General features: G+C 38.9%; 3 protein-coding genes across 6 annotated transcripts; 2 read left to right on the top strand and 1 right to left on the bottom strand.

Moving 5' to 3' along the window:
- Positions 1-5545, top strand: LOC122641320. Its single transcript, XM_043834523.1, has 5 exons — positions 1-236; positions 4515-4629; positions 4724-4813; positions 4950-5048; positions 5173-5545. The coding sequence occupies exons 1-5, from the start codon at positions 169-171 to the stop codon at positions 5272-5274; spliced, it is 474 nt and encodes a 157-aa protein (XP_043690458.1). The 5' UTR covers positions 1-168; the 3' UTR covers positions 5275-5545.
- Positions 5546-7885: 2340 nt separating this feature from the next.
- On the top strand, positions 7886-13724 carry LOC122643724 (1-aminocyclopropane-1-carboxylate oxidase homolog 1-like). Its single transcript, XM_043837313.1, has 3 exons — positions 7886-8448; positions 13000-13321; positions 13435-13724. The coding sequence occupies exons 1-3, from the start codon at positions 7886-7888 to the stop codon at positions 13684-13686; spliced, it is 1137 nt and encodes a 378-aa protein (XP_043693248.1). The 3' UTR covers positions 13687-13724.
- A 1362-nt stretch (positions 13725-15086) lies between these two features.
- On the bottom strand, positions 15087-23222 carry LOC122641950 (transcription factor EMB1444-like). Of its 4 annotated transcripts, none has more exons than XM_043835302.1 (12): positions 22670-23222; positions 21463-21633; positions 20944-21028; positions 20786-20827; positions 19699-19758; positions 17981-18100; positions 17707-17904; positions 16696-17619; positions 16500-16601; positions 15971-16108; positions 15761-15886; positions 15087-15508 (listed from the first exon to the last, which is right to left on the bottom strand). In XM_043835302.1, exons 1-12 carry the CDS (start codon positions 22762-22764, stop codon positions 15434-15436), a joined length of 2136 nt encoding a protein of 711 aa, XP_043691237.1. In that variant the 5' UTR covers positions 22765-23222; the 3' UTR covers positions 15087-15433. The 4 variants fall into 4 exon arrangements, with proteins under 4 accessions (XP_043691237.1, XP_043691238.1, XP_043691235.1 ...); XM_043835303.1 differs by having other exon boundaries at positions 16696-17607; XM_043835300.1 differs by having other exon boundaries at positions 16696-17904.
- Positions 23223-24166: the final 944 nt, after the last annotated feature.

Raw genomic sequence — 24166 nt, 5'->3', positions numbered from 1 at the left:
TGTTTTAAGTGGAACGATCGGGGTTTGGAAGGATCTTTCAGACTTCTCTCTCTGTCCATAGCCCCTGTTTTCTCTCCTTCGCATCCATCTTTCTTCCAATCTAAGAAGGGTTCAGGAGAGATTCCGGGGTGAGCGAGTTTTGCTCTCAACCTCTAAGTCCGTACAGCAATGGGGTTCACTTCTTTCTTGGGCAGGGTTCTCTTCGCATCCGTTTTCATCCTCTCTGCATGGCAAGAGTAAGCTTTTTCTGCTTTACTCGTCTCTTCGTCGACAGATCTGTCTCAAACTCAAACTTGTCTTATGATTTCATGGATTATACTTGTAAGGCCTCTGCTTTCGTTTTGTATCTGTCGATTCTGTGACTTGTGTGCCGCTTCTTCGTAGAAAAGCTAGGGTTTTTATTCCTTAGTTGTAAATTTTATCTTTGCTGTCGGATCTGGTAGATTTAAAGCTTTTGACTAGTTTTTTAGACGGCACAAAATAGTTTACTTCAGTTTTGGTTTTTCTAAAGGAATGAATTTGTTCTTGACTTCCTTGCTGTGTGATTTGATTTCGTAGGACAATCCAGTTTATCAACTTGGCTTAATTTATTGGCGAATTTTGTGCTTCATATGTTTGGACCAGTAATATACTGAAGTTGACTTTTTTCTTCTTGCAAGTGCATCAAATTTCGGTACTTGGCTGTTTCAATCGAAGAAAAAACTTTTGCTGAGGCTTCCTTTATGGCTTGTCTATCTATATCGGAGTTGGATGCATTGTTGTTAATTGTTTTTTCATTAATTGGAATGAGATCTTATTGTGATGATCTGTTTTAATAATACTAATATCAATGATAGGTATATCGTTCACTGATTGTGTATGAGATGGTGATTCACAAGTTGTCTGCCTATTTACTCGGGGCTGTTTCAATGCCATTTGCAGTATTACTTCAATATATGCTGTAATTAGTCACACAACTCTCAAGACTAAGAAAACTATTGCACACCCTGCCTTTTTGTTAATATAGACGTTATCTCCTGCCTGTATCTTCAGACATGTGGTTATTGCCTTCAGATGCATACTTTCTCCTATTAGTACAAGAGTTATCCTCTTAGTATTTAGATGTCTAAAAAACGAAATTGTGTTTCCCTGAAATCTGTGTATTTGAGTTCTGTCAACAGTGTTGTGTTTCTGGGTTTCATAAACCATTGGCTTGGGTAAAGTTCCAAATTATTGTTTTGCACAACATTATGTTGATGCAGACAGCTAAGCAAATGCACAATTTAAAATTCAATGTCTTTCCATATGGTTTAGTTCAACCCCCCTTTAAAATCCTATACTAGCTTTCTTCCTAAATAGCCCATTTGGTTGCTGCTGTTGTTTATATCTTAATGTAGTTGCCCCATCTGTCAAGTGAAGCAGAATTCCACTCTACTAGAGGTCTGTGGTACGCTTTGAGAATTTACGGCAGACTTAAGAAACTGAGGTAGATCTCTCCAGTACACTTTGTAGTGGACTGATTCCCCATCCCCGTTGAGCTTGACTAAATTATTGTGCATTGATATTAATGTCATAAATGGAAAGGTGGTTACTTGGCTTAAAGCCCTGCCTAGGTTTTGTATGGAAAACCATGCACCCACCATTTCTTCCCAGTGCACCTCACTGACTTGCTGCCTTTTTTATAAGGGTGTTAAACAGTACGGTTCGGTTTGTTGCAATTTTTTTTTTTAGGTAAAACCAAAATCGAACCGTTTAATTAATAGTTTCAGTTTCTGTTTAATAGGTTTTATAAGGTTTTTTTACTTTTTTTTTGGTAATTCAAACGGCTATTTTCTTTTATGTCTTTTAGTTTTTTTTTTTAATTTTATTGAAGTAGATTTATGAATTGAATTCTTATATGTTTTTCTTTAAATAATTGTTTATTTGTAGCATTAAATATTTACTAATTACTTATTGTTACCATTACATATTACTAATATTTGTTTCGCTTTAAACGGTTTGCCATCGGTTTAAATGTTTACCTAAACAGTCTCATTTTTCAAACCAAAACCGAACTATTTATTAAACTTTTTCACGGTTTCAGTGTGAATGGCTCGGTTCAGTTTCGGTTTGATTTGACACCCTTACTTTTTGACCTCCTTTCATAGCATTAACTTTTTTTTTTTGTGCCTGTTTCTTTCTTGAAGCTTCCATGGCATTTAAGGCTAGTTTTTAAGATTATTTGTGCCTGGTTATTGTTCTTGAAAATGGAGTTGTGGACTCTCTCTCTCTCTCTCTCTCTATATATATATATATATATATATATATATTGTGTGTGTGTATTTTTGCGAATTTGTTTACTGAGAAAGAGAATAACATTTTTCCCCATGTGCCCCTATTTTGTTGAATTTTTTTGGCCGTAGGCCTTCTTTTTCCCTGCTACCGCCAAAGAACTTTCTTTACTATGGGAAAGAACCAGCTTTGAAGTCTTCAGTAAATGGTGAATGTGTTGCCTTTCTGAATTACCCTGGATTCTCAGCCTCAGACCTAATTTCTGAGCCGATTATTGGTTCAGTTTCGGTTTCCCTAAAAGCCATACCGAAACCAAAAAAAACTGACCCGAACCCGGACTGAACCGACAGATTGACACCCCTAATAATAGCATATAATAGAGAGACAGAAAAAGAATCAATTTTGGTATAACATATTCGGAAAAATTATCACTTTAATATAGCCCAAATAATCAAAATATCAGTCCAACAAAAAAAAAGTTCAGTCCAAGTCACATGGTGTTTGTAGCGTCACCAATGCAACACTTAGGCGACCAATGTGGGCTCCTTTCGCAGATCGTAGCATGCCTAGGACACTGAAAAGTGTCTTGTTTCCTGGGCCACACCTTGACAACTATGTAGTAGAGTGCATTGATTGGTGTTGATTGATTTTTTATGCAAGACCTCCATTATTTTTTCAATGAATGAAGCTTATTGCTTGCATGAGATATATGTGTCCATTAAGTTTTTGGTTACTAGGGTTTGCATTGCCTTTGTGATGGGAGCCCATTGAATGTTGGCTTTTTGGGTAAAGAAGTTATGCCTTTGCTATTCATAGAACTGCTGGCTACTTCCACAGTTCCACCTATTGTGTGGTCAAATACTATGGACCAAGGATCAAGAACTTGGTGCTGACACTGGTTTCGATCAGCCAAAAACTGAGATTTCCCAGGTTTCAACCATGTGGTCCTTTCTCCAAGCCAACTCGAAACCTTGGTTTCGAGGCACAAGTTTTTTGCCCTGATTCTTGTTGTGCTGCCTATTTTTATCATCTTGAACCCAATCCATGTATAAGTTTCACATAGAGCACACTCAAAATAATACTTGTGGTTTTGACCCAAGTTTGATAGTGTATATTGTTGTTGGATATGGTATCGAATAAGGTTTTACCGGAACATAACTCCTTCAATAGAAATCAGATTTAAGCAATCTTGGATTTGTTAAAGCTTTCCAACAAATCCAAGATTGCTTGAATCTGATTTATATTGAAGGAGTTATGTTCTCGGTTAAACTTAATTTGGTGTGCGTGAATGCTGTTTAAAATCTCTTTGGATGGAAATAAGTTTTTAGACATCAAAACAATTGAATACTTTACCGCTCTTTTGGTTTATAGCAATGTTTTATCCTTATTTATAGAATTTTTAGATCTGAGAAAATCCTCAACATTTAAAAGTTGAAAATTGTACCTACCTCCGGAAATCTAGTTTCTTTTTTCTTGAACTGGGGGTTAAACTATTTATCCTTTTAGAATTTGATATTTCCTATTTTATGAATAATATCTTAAGTGGTTAAAAAACATTTAATTAAATGATATTTGGTATAAATAAGTGCCTGTCCTAGTTTCGAGTCAGGTTTCCTCATGTTTCGATGGGTATAAGTGAATTTATATAGGTGTTCAGGTCGAAACTTCTGAAATTACCGAAATATGGTCGAAACCTGTTGAAAATAAAAATGAGGCAAGGTAAATCATTCTCTAGGTTTGGGATGAGGAGAAGCTAAGCCATAGTAATGCAACCAATTCTACCTATGACGTTCATGTAAAAAGAGTGTAATGGGAGATCTCGACGACAATATGACTAAGGGGAATCCTAATCACCCACAGGTTCAGGGTTTCGTTAGTGAATATACCTTGTAAAACCCAGTTCTATTGTTTCAGAAGGATCCTTGATCTCAAGTCTTGTAGTACGGCGTTATTAGATGGTACTTCTCTTTATTGGGACTACTGTCATCATATGATGAGGCCTCATGAAACCTCATTGCAATATCCATGACTTACCAATGAATTGGGATTCCAGTGAGTTACTTGGTGAAGGAAAAGTTTCATGTTATATGATGCATTCAACTAGACAATGTCGCTCGCTTCTTTCGAAATTACTGCTTGGGTTGCGCACTTAATCTGTGATTTTTTCCAAGCAATATTTGTCAGAGTATGGATGTAGGTTTGTTGCTGGGATTAATTATTTCTTTAGGTATTTTGATTGTGATCTAATTTGAGCTGCCTCTTAGGTTTAACGAATTTGGGACTGATGGTGGGCCTGCAGCAAAGGCTCTTAGACCAAAGTACAATGTTGTTACGGGTCATGTATCTTCCCAGCTTGGGGTGCAAGTTCCAGAGATTGAAGTGAGATTTTTCCTTATTTATTTTGATGAAAATTTTATATTGTTGCTGTAGTCAAATTGGTTGCTGTGTAACTGAGAGATAATATTATTTACAGCTTAAACATCTAGTGGCTGCGGCTATTTCTCTGAAGGGGATTGGAGGTGTTCTCTTCATCTTTGGCAGTTCTTTTGGAGCTTACCTCCTGGTCGGTAGTTGTATTTGAAAATAGCCATTTTTTTTTTTTGGGTCTATCCTGTGTTTCTCTATGGATGATGCAAACCAACTTTTATGTTCAATTTCTATTAATGATTGTGCTGAGTTTATTTGCTTTCCTTGTGCAGCTTATACATCAGTTGCTTGCAACTCCAATCTTGTATGACTTCTACAACTATGATACCGACAAGAAAGAGTTTGGTCTACTTTTCGTGAAGTTTACTCAGGTTAGCCATGCCAATTCTCCTTGCTTATCTAGTGTGATCACATTAGTTTTTGTCTTAACCATATTACTGCCTCTATGGGCTTCATGAGCCTCTTGGTGATTTTGGAATAGAGTTTCTTTTGCAGAATTTTGCACTTTTTGGGGCGTTGCTCTTTTTCCTTGGTATGAAGAATTTTGTCCCAAAAAGGCAGCCCAAGAAGAAGGCTCCCAAAACAAAAACGGGTTAGAAACAAGTGGGTGACGAAGGTCAGGTGGAGGGATCTGCATATTGGTGCAAGAAACTTGTTGGGCTTCAGTTCTTGGTCTCTTGACACAATTATGTTATTCAGCCAGGATCTGCATGGGCATCGTTGGGGATTTTTATCTCTATTCTTGCATCAGAATCCCTTCTTTTTTTTTTTTTTGTTTTTTAGTATTTTCCCCCCCCCCCTGTTGAGTGGGGTTTAATTTTGCTGCTTATAGGCACTTCATGAACTGTCCTTTCAAAATGAGGTTTAGTGTTTCTTATTTATGTAGTTTTGTTTTTTCTCCTTTGCCACATTAGATTGTATTCCAGTGGACTCATTGGGGTTCATCCATTGATACTGCTGGTGTTTACATTCCATTTTGGAACTGCAGGATTTGAGATTCTTGTTGGAGGATGTTAAATCTCTCGTTGGAAGGTATTTTGCCTTTGTAATCCCAGTCTAGGGATCCCAATCAGACTATGACTGATCACGATTTTGAATGTTCTACGGTTTTGGGATTGGATAGCTCAGAGTTTTTTAGTCTTTTGGTCAAAATTTGGTTCAGATTTGAGTTTTTGGAACCGAGTAGGCGGTGAACAATTTGACCTCCTGATTAAGTTATAAAATCCATGGGTTAGATGGATTTAAGGATCGGAATTGGGCTAAACTAACCTAGATGGATAAAGCTCTGATGGCATGAGAGCTCTCGCAATAGAATTTGCAGCCCTTGGAATACACGGAAAGATACAAAGATCAAAATAAGATAATAGGGGCCGAATATTTTTAATGAATGGCGGCTAAAAAAGATGGCCACAACTCAAGAATGTTCTAGATGATCATGTAGGAGGAAACCCATCCTACTCCGACTCTTTTTCGGATTATAAGATGCAGATGCACAACAATTGATTTTAAAAAGGAAAAATTTCTTAGATCCATTAGATAAGAATGAAAATTATAAGATAAGTAGATTTTAAATTTATTTAATATTCATATCTTTCAATTTTTGAAAAATTTTACTTAATCCCTCAAAATTGATTAGGATTCATGCCACATAAGAAAATAAAATCAAGCTTTCAAAATTATCCCAATTTCATTTATCGAAGGTAAAAAATTGTTTTAAACAACGATGGGGAAAATAATTCGTGAAATAAAAAGAAAGGGGGAAGATTGAGTATAGTGGGATGAGAAAATGGGAAGTGACCCTTAATTGTTGGAGTAAAAATCAAAACTCCTATTACCTACAAAGAAAAAGAAAATGAAAAAAAAATTATAACGTCAGAATCCAAAGTGACTGGAATAGAAAACAAAGGAAACGTGGATTACCAAAATTTGAGATAAAAAAATAAAAAAAAAAACCCAAAGCTCTAGCGTCAGAATCCAAAGGGCATGCAGTGGTCAATGTCTCTCCATACGGCCCATGCTAATTATGGTTCGATGATCCCCTTTTCATCCAATACTAATTTGCTTTTTCATTTGTCACTCATCTGTTTTCTCCAAATGTCGGTGTTTAGAGACGATCCACAACCTCACTAAAAGACCCTAATTTTCATTGTATGGGTGACCATTTAGAGATTATAGAGCTAAAATCTATTAAACTCAAACATCATATAAAATGAAGACCGAGTTTCCCTCCACCCACGGAGAATGGGATCCCATTCACCGTATGGCGGGAGAGAGCAGTAAAGGAAATTGGGAGGGTATTTTGGAACATACTAAAACCCTAGGAGGAATTTGTGAACCTAAGGTTGGTGGGTGAACCGTCCACCATTTCACATTCTTTGACGATAAAAACAGCGATTTTTATCATCCGAGAATTCGAAATCGACCTAGAATGCATACCAAACACTGATTTTAATCCTCTCCAATTCTTAAAAGTATGTAGTGCGGCAATGCAGGGTGGAGATTTCGACACTTGGTAGCTCAGACATCCAATGGTCTGGGTCAATGAACTCGAACCGTTGGATGTCTGAGCTGCCAAGTGTTGACATCTGTATGCGACACTGCACATTTTTAAGAATTGGAGAGGATTATTTTCCTACCAAACACAGCCATAGTCCTAAAATGAAAGCTTAAAGTGAATTCTTATATTTATATATATGCTGTTCTCTATGCCACAGTGCAGCCTACGCCCAGACACATGGGGGTGGGCGCAATGACCACCCAGCACATGCTGCCCATGTGCCTGGGCGCAGGGTGCACTGCGGCACAGAGAACATTCTGAAAGAGAGAGAGAGAGAGAGAGAGAGAGAGAGAGAGAGAGAGAGAGAGAGAGAGAGAGAGAAGAGAGAGATTATCATTACAAGACTTTCGTTACAGAAACGATCAAAGATGTAGGAAGTCATGACTCATGCCAATATTTTATCCAAAACAAAAAATAAGTGAAGCCAGATCCCAATTGGTAAATTGTAGAATTGGTTCCTTCTTTCATAGTTTGGTCAAAGTTTACAGTGCCGTCCAGATCCAAGACTCCTCTGCTTCGCTCTTCTTATATGTATATGTGACAGCTGATCGATCGAAGAAGTTTGAATACAATCAAAGTTACAGATTTCATCTCCTGCCCCACAAGCTACAACAACCCACACACATAAATAGAAAAATTAAGGTTACCAAAATGGTGGTCTCAGCAGGCACCGAAGAAGGCCCACAAGGATCTGCTGCGGCATCGGACTACTATGACAGAAAAAAGGAATTAAAGGAATTTGATGCTTCGAAAACTGGTGTGAAAGGGCTTGTAGATTCCAAGGTGGGAAAGATCCCTCGTATTTTCATCCGTCCTCCGGAAGATCTCCACCATGACAAGTCTTTGGATTCCAACCTTCTTACCCAGTTGGGGATTCCGGTCATAGACCTTCAAGGCATCCATGAAGACGGAGGTCGACGTGAGGAGGTCGTTAACACAGTAAGGGAAGCATCAGAGAGTGCAGGGTTCTTTCAGGTGGTGAATCATGGAATCAACTTAAATGTTCTGGAACAGATGCTTCAAGGTATACGCAGGTTTAATGAGCAAGACGACCAAGTGAAGAAAGAGTATTACACACGCGATATCACGAGAAAGGTGAGATTTAACACTAATTTTGATCTCTTTCAGTCTCGAGCAGCTAATTGGAGGGATACCTTGCTCTGCGTTATGGCTCCTCATCCTCCCAACCCTGAAGAACTCCCTCTGCCTTGCAGGTATATATGACTATAATAGATGTTGAGTTGGGTCATAGAAAGCTTATTAATTCATATATGTTTCGTTTTTTTTTTTTCTTTTGTAGAAATATATGTTTCGTTACTAAGGCTTTATTTGGTATCATTTTTTTCTTTTTTATTTTTGACTATTCAAAACATAAAAATGGTTTGGTAACCAATAAACATAAAATGATTTTTTGAAGAAATGGGTTTGGTATCCCTATGTGTAAAATGATTTTTTTGAAAAAAATGGATTAAGAGATGTCTCCTTCACCCACCTTCCTTATAACTCTCTCAGCTTTCCTTTCTTCACCCTATATCTCTCTCTCTGCTTCTATTTGATGACCGTTGATGTAGTTGGTTGTGGTTCGCCGGAATTTCCAAGGGGTTCAGTTGACCTTGTGATGGCTGAAATCTGTGGCAATTATAAATTTTTTTTTAAAAAAAAAAAAGATGTTAAGACCTTGCATTACAGTGGTGTTTTCTAGACCGTTTTCGACACTTTTCCAACCCCCGAATTACCGCCGGATCATCACAATAGGTGGGTCTCACTTCGGTGGGACTTATTGGCTCTTGCTGCTAGGGATGTAAATGGATCGGATTCGGCTCAGATAGTGCTATATCCGCATCCGCATCCGATTGGCTTTTGGACGGATTCGGATCGAATATTTTATCTGTTTACATGTAAATATAGCTTTTCGGATAGCTATAGCCTATCCGTATTTGCATCCGTTTAGCTTTTGGACGGATTTGGATAGTGCTAAACGGATACAGACACGGATACAGAAACAGATTTCGGCTATTCATTTACACCCTTACTTGTTGCTCCGGATAGCCGTGAGTTCCCAGCGCTTGAAAACTCTAATACTCGCAAATTTTTCCTAGTCGCCATTGTGTCTTTCTGACATTTGAGGCTAGCATTTTGTTCGTTGGAACCTCGCGAGTGTTCGTTGGAGCGTTTCGAGGCAGGCTGTTGCTCTGGTCGACTGCCATGAGCGGCGATCAACCCCTGAAGATGCAAACCTTTTTCCCCTTAATACCTTGGTCGTCATTCTGTTTTTCTTTGGCAACTATCACGGGGTTCTAATCGTCGAAGTTTAAAACCATAAAGAAAGGGTTCGTAAGTTGGAACCAGCCTTAAAGAAAGGGTTCCGCCTTGGAGATGAGTTGAGCTGGTTGGGAAGTTGGCAAATCCTTTGATCAAGGAGGAATCGCTCTCTTACAACCGTTAGTGGATGGTCTTCATCGACATATTTTGACGGTGTGGTTAGATTTCCCTAAATTACTGGTTCGGTGATTTCGAAGGTCAATGTTGATCTGAATTATCTTTCTTAAAGGAAGTTGGGCAAAGGTGCAGGGTTGGGGAAGAAGAAGGAGAATAGGAGGGGGGGGGGGGGTGTGGGGGTTTGCCTTTCTAATAACAAACCAGATGACATTTTTATTCCCACTTTTTGGACATATAAGCATATTTTTTTTGGTAAAGGAAATTTATTATTTGAAGAACAATGCTCCAGAGGAGTCTACAAACAGTGGAAGAGAAATATAAGAAGGAGGACAATTGTACCAAACATTGGCAAGTTGGGATGCAACACCTAAATTAGCTAAAATATCTGCAGGTCCATTAGCTTTTCTAAGAGTATCCTAGAAAAGAACTACGCCAAAGTGGTGAGTGACTATCATTGATCTTTCAAGGAATAGATTGAGTGTTATGGTTGAGGATATCAATAACTGCAAGGTTATCACTCTCAATGATAAGATAGGAGATACCCAACAAAGCGGCCATGAGAAGAGCTTGTCTTATTACTATAGATTTGGCGACTAAGGCGTAATTCCAGCCGATACCAAAAGCAAAACAAAAGATGAATCCTTCCGTAGATTTGCAAACTCCCTCCATACGTGCTCTCCCTGGATTTCCTTTACTAGCTCCATCAATGTTGAATTTTGCAAATGGTATTGGAGGGGAAATCCACCTGAGTAAATGATCTCTACGCTGAACTTTATCATGATTACCTTGAATTAGATCTGTGTAGTTTGCTGTGGCTCTGAGGATGACGCATGAGGGGTTGAATGCAGAATTCCGAAAGATTAAATCCCAATATGCATTCCAGATATGCCAAATTATATTGCAAAAGCGGGCAGACTTGACTCTGAAATGTTTATTATTCCGGTCTCTTGAACTCAAGAAATTAATAATTTCTTCCCTGATGTCTCCACCTTGAGCCAAATGAGTCAATCCTACCTGTTGCCAAATCATCTTAACGGTTGGGCATTGAAGGAACAGATGGTTAGCCGTTTGCGGATGATTATTGCATATGATGCAAAGGGGATTGATGTCAAATCCTCTAGCATTGAGCAAATTGTGAAGAGGGAGCCTTTGGTGAAGGATTTTCCACATGAGATGTTGGATTTTGGGAGTGGTAGGAAGATGCCATAATCTCAACCAATATGGATTGGGATGGTTCTGAGTACTCAAAGAAGCCAAAGCATAGGCCGAGGCTACAATGAACATGCCAGAAGATGTAACAGCCCAAATGAGTTTATCTGTAGAAGGTAATATCGGAAGCGGGATGGAAATGATAGAGAATGCCACATCCGGAGGCCACCAAAGGAAAATGAGATCTGTATTCCATGAAAAGGAATGCTGATCAATGAAGAAGTCTACGGTAAGAGGGGCATTAGGAGGAAGAGGAAGAGGAAAGGGGGCAGAACACGGAGGGTGATTTGGAATCCAAAAATCCAACCATGGATTAATGGATCGACCATTTCCAACTTGAGAAAAGATGCCTTTACGAAGAAGATCACGAGATGAGCAGATGGACTTCCCACCCCAAGAGGCAGATTGGGGGCAGTGAGTATTGAGAAAGGAACAAGTAGGAAAGTACTTCTCTTTCATTACTGAAGCCCAGAGAGAGGTAGGAGGATGAAAAAGTTCCCAGCATTTCTTAGCCAATAGAGCCTGATTCATGTGAGAAGAAAGCTTAACATTTAGACCCCCTGATCTTTTTGGGAGACAAATGGTGTTCCAGGATATTGTTGGCATAAGAGATTTGACACCATTGGACCAAAAGAAACTCCTACTTATTGAATCTAATGATTTGTGAACTGAAGAGGGGAGTTTGAAGCAAGACATGGTATAAAGGGGCATGGCTGATAAGGTGGATTGAACCAGAACAAGCTTACCAGCAGGGCTAAGGAGCTGAGTCCTCCAATGTTGAAGTCGGGAAGTGACCCTTTTCAGGAGGTAAGAGCAATGAACCTTAGATAACTTTCCACCTACAAACGGGATCCCAGACTTTTGTCCAAAGCAAAGGTGGGGGTGATTTAGAAGAACTCTCTGAGTTGCCTCTTACAACCGGCTTTGACATTAGGACTAAACTGAGCTCTGGTTTTGCTGATGTTGATAGCTTGCCTAGATTACCTGCAGTAAGTCTGAATAACTTCCTCTAAAGCCCAAGCCTCTGACATGGATGCCTCTCCGAAAGTAATCAAGTCATCTGCAAAAGCCATATGAGAGATTCTCTCGCCACCCCTACTCAATTGTATGTCTTTGATTTTCCTTTCCGATAAAGCCACAGCAAGTTTGGTGGAAAGGACCTCCGCACAAAGAACAAACAAGTACGAAGATAGGGGATCCCTTTGGCGTAAACCTCTGGTTAGTTTGAAGAAGGGAAGAGGGTTGCCGTTCAGCAAAATTCCCAATTGAGTGGATTCAACACAAAACATAACCTTGTTGATCTAATTAGCATCAAACCCTAGGTGAGATAGAGTGCTTCTTAAGAAGTTCCATTCAAGTCAATCATAAGCCTTATTCATATCCACTTTAAGGGAAAAGAAACCTTTTTTTCCACGCCTCTGGTAGACTTGATTTTATGTAACAAATCGTGGCATATAAGCACATTATCTTGAATTTGTCTCCCTTTAATGAACCCATTTTGATTAAAAGAGATAAGGCGGTTCAAGATTGGGCGCCGACGGTTAACAATGATCCGAGAAATGATTTTGTGTACGAAATTGCACAGGCTTATAGGTCTGAACTCAGAAACAGAAGATGGATGATCCACTTTTGGGATGAAAGAAATAAAAGTATATATGATTGAGAGAGAGATTGAAGGTACCAGTATTAAAGAAACTCTTGATGCAGTTGGATATTTCCTTAGATATGATTGACCAAGAATTGTGGAACAATAAACCCGAGAAGCCATCCAGACTTGGAGCTTTATCAATGGGCATGGATTTAACAGTAAGGTAAATCTCGGCATCAGTGATTGGTCTGTTGAGAGAGATGTTGTCCTCCATATTGACTCTGCCCTGAAATATAAGCACATGCTCATTAACATTGAGCGCAAAAATAGAGCAAAAATGGCTTTTGGCCAAAACACAAAAATGGGTCAAGAGTCGTTTTTTATTTTTGTGTTTTTTCTATCTGTTTTAAATATAAACAAGCACCATAAATAATACCAAACACAACAAAAATTGTTTTTGTGAGTACAAATAAAAAATAAAAATGATATCAAAGAGGGCCTAAGAACCAGTTCTGTGTTTAATTTACAGGGAAATTATGATGGAGTACTCGAAGCAAGTTAACAACTTGGGATTAACTCTGTTCAAGCTGCTTTCTGAGGCTCTAGGGTTGAATTCCAATCACTTGAGAGACATGGGTTGTGCAGAGGGCCATGTCATTATATCCCATTACTATCCTGCTTGTCCTGAGCCAGATCTGACAATGGGCATTAGCAAGCATTCCGACAGTGATTTCTTCACTGTTCTCCTGCAAGACAGCATCGGTGGCCTCCAAGTTCTTCATCAGAATCAATGGGTTGATGTCCCTCCTGTAGATGGAGCTTTAGTAATTAACATTGGAGATCTTCTACAGGTTCTTGTCTTAGAATCTACTTAACTCGTGATATTAGGATTACTTCTTTATTTGTTAGATAATCTGAAAGTGATTCGTTTGGTTTATTTTTTTTAATGTTTGTGTTCTTGCAGCTTATGTCCAATGATAGGTTTAAGAGCTCACAGCATAGGGTATTGGCAAACCATGTTGGACCAAGAGTATCAGTGGCATGCTTCTTCTGCATGCATCTACAGCAATGTGAGAGGAAGTATGGCCCAATCAGGGAGCTGCTGTCAGAAGAAAATCCTCCTCTTTATAGAGAAACCACAGAAACAGAGTATGTTGCGTACTACAATTCCAAAGGACTGGGCGGGCAATCTGCTCTGGAGCATTTCAAGCTGTGACTAGTGAAGTTTGTTGCTGGGGGAAGAAGAGGGGTTGCTTTGATCCAAGATCTTTTAATTCTTACACAATAGAATGATCTATCACAATCAGTGTCTCTGTTTTTAACTCTATTAAGAACTGAGACTGAAAACTTCAATGGCATTCTAACACTAGAGGCTCTTGTGCTCAGCTGTTCCACCTGAAAGAGATGGAAGAAGCTGAAAGCCTAAAAACGGTTTGATCCTAGTCAAGGGTCTCACTAGGAACCAGACCCTGGTTTCCTAAATTTCTCTTCCAATACAAAAATGGTGGCCTATAAACTATTCAACAAAATGATCAATGTTATAAAGAGGCTGTACCTAATTCCTTTGCTGCTTGCTGACTAGTCTACATTCAGAACCAGAGCAACCCAGATCCACACAAGCAGTTCAACTTCAAAGGGCAATGGAACTATAACAAAAAAGAGGGCTGAACCTTACCAATAATCTTTCATGGTAGACATAACTCTGCTTTAGACAATTGTTTAACATCATTCAGTCTGATGTAAAGTTTGAGGAAGCGAAATTGGCAACAGGATCAGCCTCCACCTATTCCGATTCTGCCTCCATCAGCCTGAACCCTAGAAATCAGTCGCTTTTTTGAAACTGAATCGGTAAGCCAATTCTGATTCCTAAAACCATCATATGTCTTAAAAGTATTTTATGGGTGGGGAAACCCCTTTTGCTAATAGTATTTGCCTTGTTATTGTATGTCCAAAAGCAAGCTTCAGAGTGTTGAGCGGCAAGTGCTACAGAGTATGTTAGATACCAATGGCATGCTTCTTTAGTGTGAATTACTCAATCGCAGGGTTCCATGGCTTCACTGACAGCATAAGATGCAAATTCCGGCCAACATGGGATGATTCAATTTGCCAGTACTTGCAAAGAAACTTCCTCCAAAACAAAATTGAGTGCAAAAGAAGCCTCACTAGGGATGTAGGAAACTCAACTTTCACTCCATAGTAACCTGCCTACCCAACATGTTGACATGAGGCTAGGGATGACAACAGGGCAAGGCAAGACAGAGTTTAGCCAAACCCATACCCACACCCACCCAATTCAAGACATTGCTCAAAGCACCCCTCTCATCCCATGAAATATGCATAGGACATATATATTTTACAAGGCAAATGGGATGGGGCGATGAGGCAAGGTGGGTTCGGATTCCCTAATGTATAGATTTTTTAAACCCATACCCGTCCTGTACCTGATATTGGTCAGGGCAGATCTCCCATTTAACCCATCCCATAGTCATCCCTACTCGAAGCTTGGAAAGGAAGGAATTAAAGATCGAAAATTTGCATGAGTTCTAACTCCACTAAGGCCCAATATAAATTTACAATGGGATGGGCATCCCATAGTCATCCCATAATCATCCCTAATTGATGAAGAAATCAAAGTATGCTTAACATTTATGTCAATATCTGAAATATGAAGATCTTAAGACAGATTTTAGTTCCATATTTGCAAGCAGGAGACATCCATCAAGCAGAGTAGAATAAGTACCCATTTTCACATTTGCATGGGACAAGAGACTACGTATGCATACATATTTTCTCCTTTTTTGGGGGGGGGGGGGAACGGGGGGGGAGAGCAGGGTACTGGATGGCACAGCAAGAGATAGGTGCATGATTCTGAAACACCAACCATGACGCTCTGAGGCTGACTATTGGAAATTCCATGCAAAACCTCTAGATCATCATTCCGGCATTGACAATGGCAGTTGCCATTAGATTATAGTCTTGGGTTGCAACAACAGCATAAGCGACCACAAGATATCCATCCTATGAAAGCCTTTCTCACCCTGCATTCCATACCACAGAATAAACACAGTATAGAAAACAAAAACAAAAACAAAAACAAAACAAGCACAATACTTGTGGGTTGAGGGAGGAAAATTTTCTACTTGATTGTATTCTGTTACACCTGCGTTGGGCACAGAACTTACAAGCTAAGAGAACATACTCCTAGTTTGACCAATAGCAAAGAGTGCAACCAAATGGATCCACTCAAACAATGATAGAACTATATCTACTATATTCAATCAAAATCATACCTCAACGACAAAGCATGCCCACGTCTTTTTACCACGAATTTCAGTTGCACCTCTTAAGATTGTTAGACCCAGACCTATGAGGACCTCTCCTATATCAAAAAAAAGGCTGCACTCCTCGCACAACATCTACACAATTTGACCAGTATATCAGAGAGAAACAATGAATGAAAATCTGAACAACTATTGTGCTCATATTTAACAAAAATAAACCTCCACAAGCATCTGCCCGTTCATGTTGAGGTTCTCCACCACTATAGGACGAAGTGTCTGGCTTCCCAGCTCCAAAGCCCAGCTTGATCCATGTTCATGTCTGTAAGATCCTAGTAAATCGACTCCCTTATCATGCACCTGTGGATTCAAAGTCTCGTTTAAGTCTCATATGTATGCAGATTAGCAATGACATGAAACCAACATGGTCTCCAAATCCCTTCACCAATTAATCATGCAAATAAATTACACCCAAGTTAATGAATACCTAGGTATACACACCCAAGTTGATGAACAGCAAGTTAAAAAGAAAAAACTAGGGGACTCATCAGGCCACCCTAAGGAGATAACCATTCTATCATATACAATATAAGCCTTAATAAAAACCCAGTCTCGCAATTTGCACTCTGTCAGCAAGAACCAGTCTCATTCCGGAAAAATTCGAGCTTGTGAAATCCCAACCAGAAAATGATGGCTATTTTTGGGTGCAATAAAAATGAAACTAAGAAAATTCACCCACTATTATGCTTACCTTTGATTCAGCACACTTCCTTAGCTTTTCAGCATGCTCAGTGACACTCTGTAGAAAAAGAATGTGCTTGATTGTGTGCCCCAGCAGCAAATCGATACTGCACTGTGCAACCACCAAAGTTTATCAGTTTATATTAAGGTTACAGATTTCCACATGGAGAAGAAACATCTATGAGCATTACAAATAGTATTGTTACCTTCAACCCATTAGGTACAAGCCCTCTGAGCTTCTTAATACGATCTTGGATCAGTTGTCTGTCCCTAGGTCTAGCCCTTTTTTTGCTGACTTTAGCTGGTTCCACCTGCCTGCCTGACTGCTCATGACATGTGCTAAGAGTTTTCGAGGATAATTCCTTTCGAGATCTTATATGTGCTTCTGCTAAATGACAAGTAGAAGTTAACTGGTAATTTGAATCCTCTACAACAAAGGACTCACCATTCGGTCCCCCTGCTGAAATGCAAGTACGCTTAGCACGTATGGGCACCTGTGGGCTTTTTTCAGTTGTCACAACTGACTGCGATGTTTCGCAGAATGAAGACTCACTTTTAACACTGTTAAAACCAACGCAAGCATTAGCTACCACTGCTTCTAGAAGATTATCTGACCCACACTCTGACATAAACTGACTAATGCCCATTCCCTCTGGGGGCTCAATAGATACTGCAGTTTCTCCCCTCTCAGCCTCAATCCACGAATGATGCTGTTCCTGCATAACATAAGCTGGATTAAGGGCTTCATGCACCTCACATCCAGCAGAGAACCTTAACAAAGTATTCGTATCCACATGTTTTATTTCAGTCTGCAACTTTAACTTCTGCTCCAAACTTTTTTCCCCTAGCTGCATTTCAAATGTTTCAGGTGCATGGAGTCCCTCATTTTGAAGATAAATCATCCTATCACTCTTAACTTCCTCCCAAGCCATAGAAACAAGGGAATCCACAGGCCGGAAAGGGATATGTACTCCAGACTCCAACATATCATTATTTAATTTTGCATTCTCAGCGCAGGAATTGTGTGATGCCGGTGGATGAATGCGTCTTGAACTCACACATATATCCTTCCAGCCATTAGTGTCCTCCCCACACTTTTTGTTGTTAAGAAGTTTCATCTGCACATGTTTTTGATGCTCCAGATCAACGATTCCCCGCCAATGTTGAATAAACTGAGCACTTTCATCACCCCACAATGTGAGTGGTTCGATTCCTACCTGTTTATCAACCACTTCAACAGCCTCTTTTGGACAGAGATCAGAGAGAGGAAGAACATGAGGGATGTTATTGAGTTTTCCAAAAAATGGCAATGAATTAGATCCAGTGTCTGGCTTTATGCTGATTACAACTTCATCTAGAATGCCAAGGCAATCATTAATGATCTCTTCATCTGACCTTTTGGTTGGTAATTCTGACTGGAAGAGAACTACATCAGATGCTAATAAATTTATAAGAACATAAGTCTATCAAATAAAATCTAAGGGGACATACCAGAATTGGGGTAGTCTTCATAGTACATTGTATTGGTTTGGGAAGAACTCTCATAGAGGAACTTTGTAGTGAACAAAAGATATCTTTGATACGAGTAACCAAATTCAAATCCTCAAAAACCTGCTTTCCACATAGGGAAGGGGAGAAAACATAGCGAAATCCAAAGCTAAAGTTAAATGAATATGGATGGCATTATAAAAATAAAGGAGAAAACAAGATGTCTGTACAATGATTCACCAAATAGGATTTTACAAAGAACAAGATCATACAAATGAAGCACATTGGTGCATATTTATGTTAAGAAATTCAGGAGAGTTGAAAACAGAACACCATAGCAGCACCAGATACACTATTTGCATTTTGAATAACTGATAAAAGATGCAAAATAATGTTGTCCAACCGTCCACTGTTCACCAATGCCGAAACAAAAAACTCCACCTAAATGATCATGATGCCAAAGTGGTAAGATTGACAATGAATCAACTTTAAGAAGTTCTACAGAGGAAATCCATCACTAAATACATCAATAAAAAAAAAAAATCAAATAGGCCAAATAGCAACACTTAGAAGTTGTAAATGAACAAATATAATAAATTCTCTCTAAAGAGCTCTCCATCATATTACTATTTTAAAATAGAAAAAAAAATTTCAAAATTTGGATGCGTCAGAAGTGGTCCCATATCCCATGCTCCACTTTATTGATGTCATTTAATACACTTCCTATGTTCTTAATCTAGCAATGTGTTAACTCAGCAAGCATGAACAAGAATGTGCAAAGCTGAGGGTGTAACATTGGTCATTAATGGGAAAGGCTAATGAAATGGGCCCCCGATGATTTCAGAAATAATTAGGGTCCAGAAAAACCATGGTTGACAATGGGATAGAGATTCATTAGTAAATTCACCACAATTGAGCCAGTGCCTACCAAAAAACAGAGATGAACAACAGCTTTGAGATTTCAGAAATGAACTCTTGACCAGATTAATGCTCACAGAGAAGACTCAAAAAGCCCAAACTCTACTAAATCTGCAGTGACTAGTAAACCAAACCCTGAAGATCAACTAAACTTGTTTCCAAGCAGCATTGAATTTCAGGATCTCAGAAGATCTAGGGCTGAACTATGTTCTTTTGGAACTCCTTTAGTGATCTTATTCTGAATTTCACCAAGGAGAGCAAAAGTCTAATTTGGGAGAATTTTTTCATTGAGATGTGACGATTCCTTTAGTTTAATGGGCAATCCCAAAATAATGGCAAGTGTTTAGACTCTGCAGACATCCAAGTCCAAAGAGGGACATGATCTGCGTCCAAGCACAGAGTTGACTAAAAACCTCATGCGTGAGGAGCCCAACTCTCTTCAAGAAGTCTCACTCCCTTTCAAGTTCAGGATCCATTACAACTGAACAGTTTTTCAAAGCCAAACTTTGTGGGCTCACAACTTTACTCTACCATTGGCCAGGAATTCAACATGGCAGCCCCTGGTGAAATGCCCTTCTTGTAATAGTATACTGTATACATAATAATTCATAGCAAATTTATAAATGTACGAGTACCTTTTTCCCTTCAATAACTTCAAAAAATTAAATTTCAGATGATAAAAGAAGACTGGATATAAACTCGAAACGTATCCAGCTTGGAATTGCATACGTGCAACAGTACCAATTTGCGACTGTTTAAATATTAACAAATCAGATTCACAAAAGTCTAATGATTCATCTTACCGTGTCTAAAGAGCCAAGTTGTACAACTCCAAGAGGAGTTACAGCAACAACAGCAATGGTCTACAAAACAAAACTCCGAAATCAGATCTATACATCAAAATAATTTAATACAATGGTCAAAATGGAGTTATAGGGGTTATGCCATGAATAGGGAAACAATGATATTTAGGCTCAAAAACTTAAACAAAGCAGACGTTCAGGTCCCCCATCCAAAAATGCAGACACCAATCTTGACCATACAAATGATAGAACTCCCCATAGACTGCAATACTACCAAGCAAGGTCCGGAGCAATTCCAAGCATCCAATCTGGCAACATTATTTGCCACCAAGATCAGTAACACAATCATCAGTCCAAAAGATCCAAAATTTCCTTCCCCACACATCTCCACTCTTCCTGCAAGGAAGTTATGCATGGTAGGACAGTCCTAATGCCCCAAACAAACAAATCAATACATTCTCAAATACCAGGAGGGCTAACAGAAGAAAATTCGGCTTGTTCCAAATGGCACAAATTCTGGTCTGACTAATCCTAGCAATCTTCCAGGACTTGCATAACTCACATTGAAGAAGAAAGATTCACCTTGAGAAGGCTCTCAATTTTGAAAAGGTTCTGTAATCTAAATGGAACACATGGCCTAATTTAGCAAATTATGTATAACATGACATGGCAGGCCATAATGGGTGGGGCTCCAAACATCTACAGTTGTCAATAGTGCAAGTCATCAGTCTACACTATCCAATCAACAATGCACCTATGCACATATCCACAGACCAAAACCACATCCACCAAATGATTAGTTATCTGACACATCTTTTGCAAAATGTGTGGTCCCAGAAGTTACAGATCAGATGATTAGGATCTTCTATTTGTTGTTACTTAATGGGCAGAAGCAACAAGGTTGACCAATCAGGCAAGGGAAAAATATCACAAGCCAAAAAGAAATGAAAGGTACTACCACCCTAACTGGTGAGCTTGACCACTCTACAAATCTAGCTACTTGTGCATCATAACTGTAGTATTAGGTATTGTGCAAAACTAGAATACAGGTGACACAATAAATAAGGGATAGACAAAGGAAACTTACCCTAATCCCTGCTGAAAATTGAGCTTGCCACCCATCACAGTACTGGAAATCACCAAAATGAGACAATATAAATGAAGTATCAGAACTCATCTGTCTCTAACGATAGAGTGAACGTATCTGAAATTTTATTAATTCTAGAAGACAAGAAAAATCATTACTTCAGATGATGACCAGGAACCAGATGCAGGCCTGTCTGCGAAATTCCACTGATGTGTTCCAGAAGCTGCCACTTTGCCAATAATCCTGCTCAACAGAAAACACATATGAAGCCACAAAATCTTTAGATGCAGTCATATTTAGTCAAACAGGCATGTGAAAAAGAAAAGGTAAATACTAAACTGTGTTAAGGGAAACCTTTCAGAACTTGAAATCTAAGCTTCTTCAAGGGCACAGACAAGGTGAATGAAAGAAAACCAAAAACACAAAGAAAACAATCCACTATGATACTCAACCATAATTGCATCTGTATCTATTTAACTGTTTCACAAAACAGCAGCTACTCGAAATGAAATTTTCACCTCAAACCTTTTTGAAACTAGAATTCCAAAACTTACTCAGATAGCACCTAACCAGCCACCCCTAATCCCAATCAACCCCCTCCCCCTCTTGCAACAAAAAAAAAAAAAAAACAACAATTAAAGAAAAGAGAAGAAAAGAATAAGAATATAGAAGCATACCCTTCACCAAGTGGATATACAGCATAAGTCATCTTTGCCAGTGCCAATCCCAGCAGGTCTTGTTGATACCCCCCATGATGAAAGTCCACAAGGGTATCAATATAGCACATATTCTCTGAATGGTTAGGTAATTCATGGTTATTGCAGTAAGCGTCCTCCCAAGTCAAAATCCTGAAATGGGTTCCCACAGAGGAAAAAGAAAAAGATGGAAGCATATTAACTTTGGAGCAATAACAACTAATCATCTAAAAGAAGAATTACACATTGAACAGTTAAAATAGTTCAGCAATATCAAAATAACCAAAGGGGACATAGATGATAATTGAAATCAGACAATGAGCTTGCACCCACAAAAGTAAAGATGGAAATGAAATCACCTCAAACCAGAAGCAAGAAATTATCTAGAGGAAGAATTACAAATAGACAATTTAAATAGTTAGTAAGTGTAAAATAATCAACCCATTATAAAATGTATCAGCACATGTCATATCTAAGCAGATTTGTTCCAATTCTCACCATGCAAGTCTGTATTCCTAGATAACAATCAAATGCATGACTAGTAAGTTATACCTTCCTCTGCCAACCTTTACAAACTCCAAGTTTTGGATGTAATCTTTTCAGTAGTTCTTGATTATGAAAAGTGATAAATAATTTTTTTTGGCATATTTACTGAAAAAAAAAAGAATCAAATTTTATCATATAAATTTTTGAAGTCACTCAGATCAGCTCCAAATTGAATCAACCAGATAAAGTTTCATGTCAGTCAGGTAGTCCAATACTCCAATTCCAAGTTCCAACCATAATGTGAATAGCAAAACCACAGAATGAAAGACAATACATCAGTGCAAATAAGATACACAAAACAGCAATGGGTAATCCGAATTTAGTGATTATATTATCTCCCAGTATTAAAAATAGGGTAATATTTCTAAGCTTTGGCCTGACCACAACCCATAGATAAAGTATCCAATAAAGCAAACATGGAAATAATCAAGAGAGAATGAATGGAAATAAGTTATGTTCTCTAATAACTAATGAGATAGTTCCCTGGGGCTTAAATATGTCAGGAGGGAAAGGGCAGATATAATTTGAAAACAAATACTATAAAAGAGGCAAAAACCTTAACTAATATATTTCAAGAGCAGGTAATAATGGAAGTAATGACCAAAATCGTTCACAGAAATTCAAAAACCACAACTAAACTTACTTGCGATCTCGATGTTTAAGCCTCCAAAAGACCGCATATTTCCACTCTGTCTTTAAACAGAGGCTTCGGAGAGTTTCCCGCAAGTGAGTACCCATCTCCACACCAGTAAAATTTCTAACTCCCCAAGAACTCTCCCAGGGTCAAAAACACACAGAATCCCAAGTTTCTCAAATACATAGGCCTAGCTGCCTCTGTAAGAACCTCTTCCCGCCTGTTTCCTTCTTAAACCCGCTCGTCGTTTTATTGGCGGTCCAACAGTAGGAAGAAGCAAGTGGTCCATTCCCAACTTCAGATAACAAGAATCTCAAAACCCAAGTTTCAAGTCTCTACAACGATCCCCAAAGCTCCAAAAACTCACAAATCACTATCAAATTAAACTATCCAGATCATTGACGAAAGCATCTGAACAGTTTAGTCTGTTCGAGCATTTAGCCATAAATTTTAGAATGACTGCAAAGTCCTTCAATCCTCCACTCAGAATCCCTCCAGTCAGTCTTACAAAATCACAGTTCAACAAAAAATGAAGCTTCAAAAGAGACTCATAGATTACAGTATATCAGCTGACATGTCGACATCCACAGCTTAAAACATCAGTTAAAATACTTCAACAAGATCTAAGCAGGAATAACTTCACGGGAATTGCAGTAACCCCCAAAAAAAAGACGACGTCTTTTAAGCTTACTGGTTCAAGTAGAATGAACATCAACGTTCTCTCTAGCTGTATTCACGAGAGATCTCTAGTCCTTCTAGCTCATGTGAACGCAAATCAACGATCATTCTCTCGCGCTAAGTAGAATTTTCGGAGGGAACACCTTCGTGTGAATCGTCGGGAGTTTCAGACGCTCTAACTGCATTTGCAGCCATTTCTAGACAGAAAACTCTGAAACTAAAAGAGATAACAAAATTTTCTAAAACAACTTTCAGAGAGTTAGAGAAGAAAACCTTTTTAGGGGCTCTAGTGAGTACTCTCAGTCTCCACTAAAGCAATCGAAGAACACTTCTCTGCTCGATACATAATTGCTTATATAAAAAGAAGCAGCAGCAGCTCTCTGTCTCTCGTCTTCTTCCTTTTTCAAAAAGTTCCACTCCTCTATATAACGCAGAATGCGTAATGCGCACCTTACCTTCCCAACCCCACCTCGGTGGCGTGCCGGCAGTGCTCCCTGCACCCTCTCACATGGGATAATGAAATGACCAACTCACTCCTCCCCTAAGATGCTAGTCTATACGTTTCCATTGCACATGGGCCTCGTAGCCTGGCAACAAATCTCTTCCCCTTAAAGAACACATCAATGACGAGCGATGAAACGGTTTCATACATAAGAAGGGCATAGGGATCGTTTCATGGGAGAACAAGAGAGCGAGACAGAAAGAGAGGGTGCTAGTGTATCTTCCATGGTTAGATATGGTCGCCTAAGTATATGGAGAAATAACAAAAACAACCCCCACTAAGAACTTTTAAGGACAAAAAAAAAAAGGCACCTTTAAGGGTTTAGG

This window comes from Telopea speciosissima, chromosome 10, assembly GCF_018873765.1.
Source record: "Telopea speciosissima isolate NSW1024214 ecotype Mountain lineage chromosome 10, Tspe_v1, whole genome shotgun sequence".
In the NCBI taxonomy this organism is placed as follows: domain Eukaryota; kingdom Viridiplantae; phylum Streptophyta; class Magnoliopsida; order Proteales; family Proteaceae; genus Telopea; species Telopea speciosissima.
This window is presented reverse-complemented; position numbering and strand designations above follow the sequence as displayed.

Bases quoted from the DNA above. Each gene is read 5' to 3' on its own strand.
- LOC122641320 (XM_043834523.1), top strand. From the start codon at position 169: ATGGGGTTCACTTCTTTCTTGGGCAGGGTTCTCTTCGCATCCGTTTTC. The intron at 4,630-4,723 runs GTGAGATTTTTC...TATTATTTACAG, and splicing joins TGCAAGTTCCAGAGATTGAA to CTTAAACATCTAGTGGCTGC. The intron at 4,814-4,949 runs GTCGGTAGTTGT...TTCCTTGTGCAG, and splicing joins CTTTTGGAGCTTACCTCCTG to CTTATACATCAGTTGCTTGC.
- LOC122643724 (XM_043837313.1), top strand. From the start codon at position 7,886: ATGGTGGTCTCAGCAGGCACCGAAGAAGGCCCACAAGGATCTGCTGCG. The intron at 8,449-12,999 runs GTATATATGACT...TTTAATTTACAG, and splicing joins GAACTCCCTCTGCCTTGCAG to GGAAATTATGATGGAGTACT. The intron at 13,322-13,434 runs GTTCTTGTCTTA...GTGTTCTTGCAG, and splicing joins ACATTGGAGATCTTCTACAG to CTTATGTCCAATGATAGGTT.
- LOC122641950 (XM_043835300.1), bottom strand. From the start codon at position 22,764: ATGGGTACTCACTTGCGGGAAACTCTCCGAAGCCTCTGTTTAAAGACA. The intron at 21,634-22,669 runs GTAAGTTTAGTT...AACCCATTTCAG, and splicing joins CTTAAACATCGAGATCGCAA to GATTTTGACTTGGGAGGACG. The intron at 16,602-16,695 runs GTAACAATACTA...GTGGTTGCACAG, and splicing joins TTGTACCTAATGGGTTGAAG to TGCAGTATCGATTTGCTGCT.